This window comes from Dryas octopetala, chromosome 6 (genome assembly GCF_963921425.1).
Source record: "Dryas octopetala chromosome 6, drDryOcto1.1, whole genome shotgun sequence".
NCBI classification, from domain to species: Eukaryota; Viridiplantae; Streptophyta; class Magnoliopsida; order Rosales; family Rosaceae; genus Dryas; species Dryas octopetala.
In genome coordinates, this window is record NC_141371.1 from 951663 (window position 1) to 963875 (window position 12213).

General features: G+C 35.2%; 2 protein-coding genes and 1 pseudogene across 2 annotated transcripts; 1 reads left to right on the top strand and 2 right to left on the bottom strand.

Moving 5' to 3' along the window:
• The first annotated feature begins 376 nt into the window (after nucleotides 1–376).
• Nucleotides 377–5781, top strand: LOC147280713 (carboxyl-terminal peptidase (DUF239)). Its single transcript, XM_086249024.1, has 8 exons — nucleotides 377–489; nucleotides 687–1330; nucleotides 1487–1573; nucleotides 1905–2225; nucleotides 3132–3302; nucleotides 3530–3583; nucleotides 4738–4884; nucleotides 5135–5781. Exons 2-8 carry the CDS (start codon nucleotides 1043–1045, stop codon nucleotides 5510–5512), a joined length of 1446 nt encoding a protein of 481 aa, XP_086105150.1. The 5' UTR covers nucleotides 377–489; nucleotides 687–1042; the 3' UTR covers nucleotides 5513–5781.
• A 623-nt stretch (nucleotides 5782–6404) lies between these two features.
• Nucleotides 6405–6854, bottom strand: LOC147280714 (B3 domain-containing protein At2g32645-like). Its single transcript, XM_086246371.1, has one exon. The coding sequence runs from the start codon at nucleotides 6852–6854 to the stop codon at nucleotides 6405–6407; it is 450 nt and encodes a 149-aa protein (XP_086102497.1).
• A 3301-nt stretch (nucleotides 6855–10155) lies between these two features.
• On the bottom strand, nucleotides 10156–10527 carry LOC147280715 (auxin-responsive protein SAUR68 pseudogene; annotated as a pseudogene).
• Nucleotides 10528–12213: the final 1686 nt, after the last annotated feature.

Below are 12213 nucleotides of genomic sequence, written 5' to 3' on the forward strand. Positions count from 1 at the left end.
CTTGCTATATATATTATGGGTTTTTTTTTTTTTTTTTTAATTTGGACAATCAGCCACGCCCACCAAATTGTATGCCTATCAATTAATTGGCCGGGTAACATATCCCATGATTATTGATTAGTGTTTATGGTATTAATAACGTATGATTAATTGTCTATGTTGAAGATGGTAACCTATCATATTCACATTCGGATACTATACCTACATGTATGTGAGAAAAAGGTGTATCTAGGCAATGACATGTGGCAGTAGGAAGGGGTAGAAAGCATGGGAATTGAGTGCTACTAGTGGAGACTTATAAAAGGGTGAAACAAATGAAGGGAAATGGAGAGTCTGGGAATTAAGGAAGGAAAGAAAGCAAAACAAACAGGTGGTGCATGTAGAAGGTCAGAAGGTGTGCGGTTTCAAGAGAAATATTTATGGCAATGTGTATGGTGGCAGATACAAACATTGAATTGGAGTGCAATTAAAGGTGGCTGTTTCAGTTGCGTAGGTCTCTGGAAGCTTTATAATTATTTAATATATTATTATTATATATTTATAAAGCTTTTCTAGCCTGGCCTCCTCTCCTTCATTTCTTTGCTTCATCAAGTTGTTACAAATTAAGAATAAAAAAAAAAAGAGTTGCTTCCAATTAATATATATATATATATATGTATACATGTATGCATATGAAACCAATGCAGGCAATGATGATGTTGATGCTGAAGGCGGTCTAAGGGGGGTCTCCACTCTCTGCTGTGCTCTACTGCGCTTAATTATCCTTCACCCACCTCCTCTCCCTCACCATTAATTACATCAGAGAGAGACAAGAGAGAGAGAGAGAGAGAGAGAGAGAGAGAGGGGAAGGTCCCCTCCCTTATTGCTTGCTATTACAAGTCCTTTTCTTTGTTCATTTGTGGTTTGTGTGGGTGTTTGGTGCAAGTAATATGAAGCAAAAAAGTCAGATTTGCTTCTCTTCTTTGTATTACCAGTAATGGTGTGCTAGGCTACACATTAGTTTCGTATACATGCCTTAATTTGTCAATTTCTTTGGCACTGAATGATCGAGATCATAATATATAATATGGGTACTAGTAGTACTACTCATGCTGTTGGAATTGGAAGGAAACAAAGAGATCATCATCAGTGCTTGTCATCACCATCACCATCATCATCATCATCATCAACTCTTCTTCATCTTCTACTTGTAGCCTTCATCTTCCAAAGATTTTCACTCTCAGTCGCTTCTTCTGGCCCAAGTTATAATAAACAAGTTAGTAGCTTGAGACTGGAGAGGATTGAGAAGCACTTGGAGAAGATTAACAAACCTGCTGTCATGACCCTACAAGTATGTAATGTACCTGTATATATATATATATACATTTCAAAAGATCTGATTTTGTTTTATATTTTGTTTCAAGTTATAAATAAATTATTAAATCTCATGATGTGGGTAAATATTAATTCCCTGTACGTTTTTGGTTTGTTTGGTTGATGTTTGCAGAGCCCAGATGGAGATATCATAGATTGCGTCCATAAAAGAAAGCAGCCAGCTTTGGATCACCCTCTTTTAAAGAATCACAAGATCCAGGTACAAATTATTAAAGCTAGCTTTTTTTTTTTTGGTCGAAAAATTATTAAAGCTAGCTTCATAAAAGATACCAATTAACCCACATGAATATATATATGACTTTCTCTCTCCAGCGCTAACAATTTAATTATTCACAATATTTGTTGTCTTTAATTATTTTTATTTTTGTAATTTAATCTGTATTGAAATGGGTTTTCAATGTGGCTTATGTATATGTACATGTATATATGTATCTCTCTATCTACCCTCTTAAATGTTAGTTTTGCCTTCAAAGCTAGCTAGTTGATGAGGTGATGAGGGGTTTGATATAATGTTTTAATGAACCAAACAGAAAGTGGCACCAGAAATGCCAAAAGCGATGAAGATGATGAAGAAGCAAAATGATGATGTGGTGGGAGAGGGAGACCAAAAGCATGGGATGAGCAATAGGTCTAGTAATATTAATGAAGGATTAAAGGGTTCATGGGAGCAAATGTGGCATTTAAATGGGACTAGATGTCCAAGAGGGACGGTTCCCATACGGCGGAGCACAGTGCATGATGTTCTGAGAGCCAAGTCTTTGTTTGACTTTGGCAAGAAACAACGGACCAACACCATTGCCCTTGCTAGGCGCACCGATGCGCCCGATGTAGTCAGCGGGAATGGCCATGAGGTATCATATCATCATATCATCATTGCCATCCATTATGTCTGTGTATTATATATCATCTTCACCATTATTTAGTTTTCAAGTGCATCATCATTTCCTAACTTTAATTATTAGTATCAATATATTGATTATGCCAATCTTAATTAGTCTCATGTATCTAATTTGAATTTTGATCCACTATATTAATATTAAATTAATAATGAATTCTAATTCTCTGCTTGTCTTGTCTTGTCTTGTTTTAATTAATTGAAAAATAATTAAACATGTGGGAATTTGCGACACTATTGATTAAGAGTATTTTCCTTAAATATATTTCAGGTCTCATGTTTGAATCTCAAATTCTCAATCCTTAAATATTGATAAATAAAAAAGGAATTAAATGTAAATTAATTTTCGTATGGCATAGTTGTCGAGAACATTAAATGGAAGACACCACTTGTACGTTCAAAAGTGGAACTTTAAAACATGAAACTTTGAGAATAGAAATTTAGTTCACCAAAAGCCAAGTAGATTATGTTTTTTAATAAATACATTAATTTTCTTGGGTAGAGTTTAGATTTAAATTTAATGTTATTTAAAATGTTGCAAGAAATTCAGTCATTTATAAAATTATGTACATTTATCTTCTTTTATTTTTTCGGTCATTGGTACATTTATTTTCTTATTCTCCTTTTATTGCTCACATTCTCATTCGAAATTAATTAAAAATTTAAATTGAGTCATTGCTGCTGGTAGTACCTTTTAGAGTAAAAGGGATAGAAATTTATTTTCAAAAAGAAAAAGGGATAGAAATTTCAACTGTGACGTACATTATGAACAAAAAGTTTTTGAAAATTTTTTATACGCAAAGAATGGTTCCGAGTAAATGAGGATTTAAATTTAATTTGTATGACTTCAAATCATGTGTAGCATGCAATCGCGTACACTGGATCATCGCAAGAGGTGTATGGGGCAAAGGCGACAATCAATGTGTGGACCCCATCGATCGAAGAAGTAAACGAGTTCAGTCTCTCACAGATTTGGATTCTTTCGGGATCATTTGACGGCTCAGATCTCAACAGCATAGAAGCTGGATGGCAGGTACTTCTTCCATTTAATTTACTATTATTTTTCCAATTTTAATTTATTATTTATTTATGCATTTATGTAGGCATCAGTTATTACTTCGACAATTTTATTATATTCTTTAAATGGAAGCGTAATGGAAATATAAATTAATATTTGTTATATTTTTCTAAATTAAAGAAAAAAAGATATATATTGTTGATAGTATATTTTCCTGAAGCCTTGATTATTCCACTAGTCAGGTCAGTCCGGAGCTCTATGGTGACAGCAGGCCAAGATTGTTCACTTACTGGACGGTCAGATCTCTCTCTTTCTCTCTTATAATTAATATATTAACCAATTTAAATTTAAATTGTGCTTACTTATTTTTTATGCTTGAATATTTATAGAATTTAAATATAGGTTAATTTTATGTGTGTGTACTGTGTACCATGATTCTCTCCTAATTAATAAGGCCGGATTTAATTAGTCAAAGTCAAACGTACACTAACATCTAAGGTTGTGAGTCTCAGTTGGTTTGTACTAATTTAGATAGTCTCATAAGTTTTCGGATCATGACTTCAACCCATGATTTTGTCTTGCCTTACATATGCAGGTCATGCATAGTTGTGCGTGTAATTTTGTATTTATTGGCTTAAATATTACATTGCACAAGTGACAAATCTATAATTAAATTTTAAATATTACATTGGCTTCATTACCAGAAATTGTAGATGATCAATCTACACAGAAAACTACAAGTGTGTGTGTGTGTGTGTGTGTAGAGTAGTGATGAAAGTCTTCAATGTAGGACATCCTTGGTAATGAAGAAATTGCTTCAACTTATACACTTTTCCAATTGCATTCAATAACTCCCCTAGAGGCTAGAACTTTCCGAAGTGTAGTACATTTTATGTGCCAAACTAACATATTCTAGATCGAGCATGGGCTACAGATCGAGTTGAAGATATTTTTTTTTTGCACACATGCATGGCAGTCAACACTGAAAGAGATTGGAAGTCGATGATTTGGCTATATGCCAATATGGGCTCCATTCGATCTCTAATGTCCTAGTCTCCTAGACCCTACCCCCAACTAACCAAAACAGGTATCTATAGGCTTCATCAATCAATGAATGTAAATGTGGCCCTTATCCAACAACAGCAACTTCACATGCCAAAAAATAATATCCACATTATACATTTTTTCATTAATTTTATAACATATTTAATTTTTAAGAGTCTTACTAGATAGAGTACAACTTTAGATGTTTATATGTGAAATGATGAACAGTTTGATAAGAGAATATTTCCTTAAAACAAAGCTAGCTAGGATATAATATATATCTCAGTTAAATTAGGTCTAATGTAGCAGCTCTTCTCTCTCACTCCAACTTATATATGTGAATATTGATTAATATTAATTTGTTTGTTTGATATATGATGCATATATATAAATTGCATATACACAGAGTGACTCGTATCAAGCGACTGGATGCTACAACCTTCTGTGTTCTGGATTTGTGCAAACAAATAGTAGGATTGCCATTGGAGCTTCCATTTCCCCAGTCTCTTCCTATGCAGGCAGCCAATACGACGTCTCCATTCTCATTTGGAAGGTAATCCATCATCTATTCATAAATATACAAATTCTTTATTTTTCAAATTAAAGCGGGCCAATGAGGCAATCGTTTTGGATCTCAAAATGTTGAAGGACCCCCAAATTTTATGAATTATTATTTAAATTTTTATATACTATATTAGACCCAAGTAATATACCTGTTCCGAATTAATCTAAAAATTCAATATTCAGAAATTAAAATGATGAATTTTTGTTAATTAACGTATGTATGCATATATTATATATAGGATCCAAAGGTAGGGAACTGGTGGATGGGATTTGGAGACAACACTCTAGTGGGGTATTGGCCAGCAGAGCTATTCACACACTTGGCAGATCGAGCGACAATGGTGGAATGGGGTGGTGAGGTGGTGAACACAAGGGCCAACGGCGAGCACACCTCCACGCAAATGGGTTCGGGTCATTTCGCCGAAGACGGGTTCGGGAAAGCAAGCTATTTTAGGAACCTTGAGATTGTGGACTCGGACAACAGCCTCAGCTCGGTCCGAGATGTGTCAACTCTGGCTGAGAACACCAACTGTTACAACATCAAGAGCTCCTATAACAACGATTGGGGCACTTACTTCTACTATGGTGGGCCCGGAAAAAACCCACAATGCCATTGATCATCACCATCACCGTTGGTTATCATCATTCATCATATTAATGCAAGATATTATTAGTACTACTCCAATTGTCCACTTCAAATTTCTATATATATATATATATATTTTGTCAAATTCTTTAATTATGTAATTATAGGAATATGCTATTTCCACTCTTGTTTGTACTTTTTCCACATTTTGTTTTTGTTTTTGCTAGGAAATAAAAACAAAACTTGTATTGCACAAACAGGCCTGGAAATAGCAATATTTAATTCGATTGATTATGGGTATCTATGAATTGTGTAGAAGTTGATGTACTGAAGAAGACTACCATTTGCCACTTTGATTCTCTACTATTACCCAGATTAGAAGAGGAGTTATACATAATGGAATACATATAATGCCTTATTTAGTTATAAAAAAAAAAAACTACAACAGCACAATGACAATCAGAAAGTGTAGCTGTTTACTCAGAATTGTGATGGCACGCAGTCTGACCAAATTAGAATACATATATGTTTAATTTAGAAGTCATCTTATGGATTAACAATCGAGAACTATGCTTCGAGCTTGCTAAAGTACGTTGAGAGCACAATTAATTAGGACAATTGTGTACTTGGAGCACAATTACTTGTTAAAGTGGCATCTACATGGTAGGGGATAAATTAGCAATGAACTTGACGGTCGTTTCAGATTATGTGAAATACAGAAGAAACTTATAGGGGATTAGAGGCCGGGTAAATTGAGATAATAAACTTTAAAAGGGTAAAGTGATACGAAACTATAGTTTCAGAGAATAAATATGTAAATAAGCCATTATAAAACTTACCATCGATCAATGTCAAAAATCACAAAAACCTTTCAATCATTAAAATAAAATTAATAAACTATTTATAAGAAGTACACAATAGTCCTAATTAATTGTGCTCTCAACTTTAGCAAGCGCGAAGCATAGTTCTCGATTGTTAATTCTAAACGACCACACCTGAATTATATCATTTTCCTCAAGCTCATTATTTTTATCTGCAAAAATTGATTTCCCAAAATTGCTCAACACATAGCAATAGCTGCGCCCCAAATTCCACTTCCTCAAGTATAATTCAGACTCCTTTAAACATGGTTCTATCACTTTTACTCTTATAGATCTATGATTGGTCAATTCTTCATAAAAAACCTCCTTCGCTATCACTTGGCTCTCTGGTATCGTTAGACTATAGAGACGTTTCTCCATATCAAGATCAGTAGAGAGAGTTAGTTTCTTCCGTATTACCAATTTGACTTGGGAACCATTCAACGATTGGATCTTGTTCTTGAATTCTATAGGCATGTCTGCTGGTGGTGGTGGTGGTGAAGCCGATTGCATGTTCTCGTTCATATTGTCTTATTCTTCTTGATCAACTGGTGAGTAGTGACCTAATTATTTTCTAAAACGAAAGTGATCGAAGAATGGAAGAATGCTACTGGAATTTGACGTCCCTTCAAGTTTTGGGGCATTGTTATTTATAGAGGGTGAGAGACTCAAAAACAACCCTTAATTTCCTTATTGATGTAGGAGAAACATAATTTCCTAAACCTAGCTAGAACAATTTGAATTACCAAATTAAAAGCCTTGTAATTTTATTAATTCCATCTGGGTTTAGCTAGCGAATCCAGGATTCAACAAGGAAAGGATTTAGCAAGCCTCCCAATAATATAACTTCAGTATGGAAAAGTTGTTTATTCTGTATTACTAATTTGACTTGGGAATCATTCAAGGGTCGGATCTTGCTCTTGAATTCTACAGCCATGTCTGCTGGTGGCATGGCTTGAATTCTTGAATTACTAATTCTATTAATTTCTGAAACAAAGGTGGGGATCAAAGAATGGTAGCTACTTGATTGAATTGAAGAATTGAAGTGCCCGGTTTTCAAGCTTTGGGGCATTGTTCTTTTGTAAGAGGACCAGAGATCGACTTCAAAGACCTTTCCTTATTGATGTAGGAGAAGCATTCATTCCCCTAAACCTACAATAACTAGCTTCTTGAATTATTAATTACGTACCAAATTAGACCCTTGTAATTTTATTTCATATGGGTTGTTTACATCACAATTAACTTTCTAAATTTTAGTCCATCTGGGTTTTCATATGGGTTGTTTATATCCGAATCCGGCCCATAAAGATTTTCATTATTATTTTTTTTGTGATATGGTATAACACGAAAACCAAACAACTCAAATATTAACGAATCAAATTTAGAAAGCTGGGATTCGAATATTTGAGACAATTAATGTAAGAGATCTTTCAGTAATTCAATGATTTTAGCAAGATTTACCAGATCCTCCTAATTTAACAAGGAAAGGATTTAGCATTAGCAAAGCGTCCTAATCTTGCAGAAGATCGAGCTAGGAAATAGCTGGGACCGGTTTGGTACGTATTTCAGTCAAAAGCGTAGGGGTATAAAAGTAAATTGATGAGAACTCTGGCGCCAAACTTCTAAAACCGCGTATTGGAATAGAGTCTCTGGTAAGCACATGTGCAACGGCTAGTACAAGAAACTAGAAAGAAAATAGGAAATCATAATCCGAATGAATCAAATCTTAGAAGCTGTTTTTAATTAAATCCAGGTGGAATAAACAAAAATTAGAAAGCTTTTTAGTAATTCAAAATCAGTCCTTGTTCGTTTAGGAAATAATTAAGCTTCCCTTGATGAATAAGGAAAGGGGTTTTGCTGGATCACTCTCTCAGGTCCTCTTATAAATAGTAATGACCCCCGAAGCTTGATGATCACATTCACATAACCTTTGTTTAAGAAATTAACTCAGAAACAAATCAAAGATGGTGATGATCAGGTGCCGTGAAGATTTGGACAAGGGTGTGGAGTCTTTTGACAAACTTGTGGCAGAGGTTAAAGCCGTCGCAAAAGACCAAGAGGAAGAACTTGAATTGCTGACAGAACGAGTTCTCATTGATCTCATTCAAAGCCGATTTGGTACGAGAAAATCCAAGGAAACTGCAGCACACAAAGTCCAAGTTGAGAAGAAGAAGTACTGCAAAGTTAGCTTTAAGAAGCTATGCAAGGAGAGATCAAAAGAGCCTTATGGTGCTAGAAACAACCAGCTGATGATGAAAAGAAAGAGAAGTTTTGAAGAATATGATCCGTATATTGAAGATAATGCTTGCAAGTTGATGAGGAAGAAGAAGAAGAAGATGAAGGCAAAGAAGGTGAACATGCAACCGGATTTAGCACGATCAGACTTGCCTATAGAATTCATGAACAAGATCAAATCCTTGAATGGTTCCCAAGTGAAATTGGTAATAGAGAAGACACTTACCAGTACTGATTTGAGCACGCATCATGATCGTCTGGCAATACCACCAAAGCAAGCGAGAAACATGGACTTTCTCGATACATTCGAGAAAGAATTCGAGGACAAGGTAGGTATACCAGTGAGATTCATAACACCAAGTCTACAAGAATCTGAATTATGCCTGAGGAGGTGGAAGATGACCAGCAGGTATATGTATGCGTTAAACAGTGGTTGGAAATCTATTTTTACGGATAAAAGGGAGAAACTTAAGCTAAATGATACCATTCAGTTGTGGTGGTTTTCGGTTAACAATCAAGACCTTACCGAAACACAACTCTGCTTTGCGCTTGTTAATCTTGGATATTTAGGGAAAGAAGATACGAATAGTACTACTGGTTCTAGTGGCACTTCCAGGCAGACTAATGACTCATCTGTGACCAAGAACCAGAGTGTGGAGCAACCCCGCCTCAAAATAAAAATTAAATGTCAAAATTGAGACTACTGTTTTAAATTTCAAGGATGGATATATTGTTTTTTTCTGTAATTGTCAATTTATTGATGATGGATGAATGAATGGATGGTTTTCATATTAATTTTTCTTTACATGACCAAGAGTACCTGTTGCCTAGCTCCCCTGTTTTTAGGGCTCTCATAACCACTGAATTGTGTGGCTCATGTGACCAGCACTAGAAGTACTTAATTAAGTTAGAACCTTAATTTGAAGATTAATTAATTATAAAGTTAGAATTAATCTTTGTTAGTCCTTGCACATTAATGGCTAGTTCTAAGGCCATGTTCCAACTAGTAAACCCTTATGCATTTGTGTTGTAATGCAATCTTTTGCATCTATATATACAACCTGTGGTTCTTTGCATTGAGATTATTTCCTGCTACTTTCTTGCCATATTGATAAGTCATAATTTCTCAATCTCATGGTATTTCTATGGAGAATAAAGGTTAATTTTGACATATAGAGGAAAAGGAATATTAGATCTTTAGACACTGATTACAGTCTTCTTCTGGATGGAAGGCAATGTAGGTGGGTACGTTAGTTATTCTCAAAAACCAGATACAAGCCCCTTGATTTATTGTCACTTAGTGCCAATATTCATGGGAAGCAAGAACCATGTGAACAATAGATCACAAACAATATACACAATCATGATCACAAAAATGTAACAGCAAGAAGTACCTGTAAGTTTCAGTAATTGTATGTCCTGATATTGGGTACAAGTTAGCAAACCTAAAAGATTATTAACGCATGAGTTTCCTAAATTGTATCATTTATACATACAAACCTAAAAAACTTTCTAAAGTTGGCTTCAGTGGCTGCAAATTAGTAGTAGTTGATTGTTTAGTTCTTGATGGGAAGATGAATTAGAGAAGCACTGCCAACTTCATGAAATCTTTGGCTTTATTTTGTTGGATCAAAGCAATGACATTCTCCAAAAAGGCTGAAGTACATGGCAATGTGATTGGTCCATTTCCTGGAAGTCCAAACTCTTCTTCTGCCATTCTAAGCAACTCTCTGAAGATATCCTTGTTGAGATATTTCAATGGAAGAACAAAGCGTTTCTGGTCAGCTGTGCAAACAACAAAGTGATCCTTAGTCGTCACTGAACATGTTCTGCAGCAATATTGTCCATCTAGTACCCCAATGATTCTTGGCAATTTCATTCTTTTTCGCCTGATAGCGGTGAGCTTCTGCCACTTGCTTGCCATTTGGATGAGCTTCTTGGCACTTATCATATTGGTATTGCTACTTTATAATGTAAGAGACGATGGAGTCCTTGAAATATATATGAAATGGGAGGCAGTAGTGGACATTGATGGTTTATATATGCACAGAATTAAGCTGGAGAGACAATCCCTTGTGAGCAGTTTTCCTTATGCACTAATTCAAGGGGAGCAAAGTAATGTGATGGGTGGTTGTGTTTATGAGAGGCTGTTGCCTGTTTTCATGATTTCCATGCTTCCCAAATCTCCTGTGTTTGACAATGAGCACATCATGGAGGAACAGAATAGGTACAATTTCAAACTAGAAGCTTCTCATCATAGTTTACAAGGGACATTGGCAGAGTTATGCAGGCCAAACCTCAAGGTGAAAGAAGACCAGGATAACTCAATAAAGCTGGCCCAAGCCCTGTGGGCCTGTCATTGGTTTTTCAGATTGAGGTTTGGCCCAATGGGCCAAACCAGGTTATTCCCGGGCCTGAGGCCACCTGGACAATCTACAATGTTCTTTCAGACCTGTTTACTATTATTATCTGTAGGTTTTTGTAAAGGACAGATGAATTAAGTTGGCCAATGGGAATGGGGCATTGATTCCGTGACAGTTGAGAGATGTTTACCATGAATATGGGAATCAATTCTCCTAAAGATAAAATGCTGCATATCCTAATTAATGTTCATTGCACACATACATATCCTTCCAATATCTTTCTCCTCGGAACACATATCCTTCAAATTTATTTTATCTGTTAAGTTTAAAAAGAATTTTCAACCTATTGAAGTACGCTTTGAGAGTAGTGAAGAGCTTTGATTGAATAATTCAATCTAGATGGACCAAGCGGTGAACATTTTCAGTGTTCACACACACACACACACACACATATATATATTATATGTGGCAGAAGGAAAAAGAAGTAAGCAATGCATTATGCAGAGATTCAGCAGCAAACACCATAATGCATGCTAGCTAAAAGAAACTGTCCCATTGAATCTGATCCCACAAACTGTCCATAACTCAAGTTGATCATATGGATCAGATAACTTAATCCTACCATTTTGAATTTAACATAGAAAACATGATAGTTATATATATGTGGAACAATAAAGAAAAGCTAGCTAGCTTAGAGAATGTAAACGTACTGCAGCCTAATTAAGGAGTCCAATGTACCCAAAGAAAGCCATAAGTTATCATAAATTAACCAAGCAGGTCTATCTAGAAGTTGTCGATATGAAATAAACTTTTGTGATCACCTTGCAAGAAGATGTTCAAGAGCCAATTTCTCTGGCCATTCATCGCACACCACATATTAAAGGTTATCTAGAAAGACCCATCTAGATTTTTTGACTTGTGACCCTAAGAAATTCTCATAGATCAGAGAATATTGTCTCTTAGCAGTGCCTTTTCATGTTAAGATAGAATTGTTAAAAGATATGCAAGTCAATTATAGTGAGGGGGTTAGTTATATATGGATCTACCAATGACATTATAACTTTAACATTCTTCCATATACATTTTAGGTGCATGGTAAACGTTCAAAAAATTTCCACAACTCTTGACGAACGCTGGCTTAGTTATTTATTATTAGTATTATTATTTCTCTAATGGCCTAGAAAATTACCCTTTGACAGATAGCTCTAGAAATCAAGTCTTCCTTGATGGGACTTGACCGTAGTGCATAGATAGCTTGCTAAATCAAATTTTGT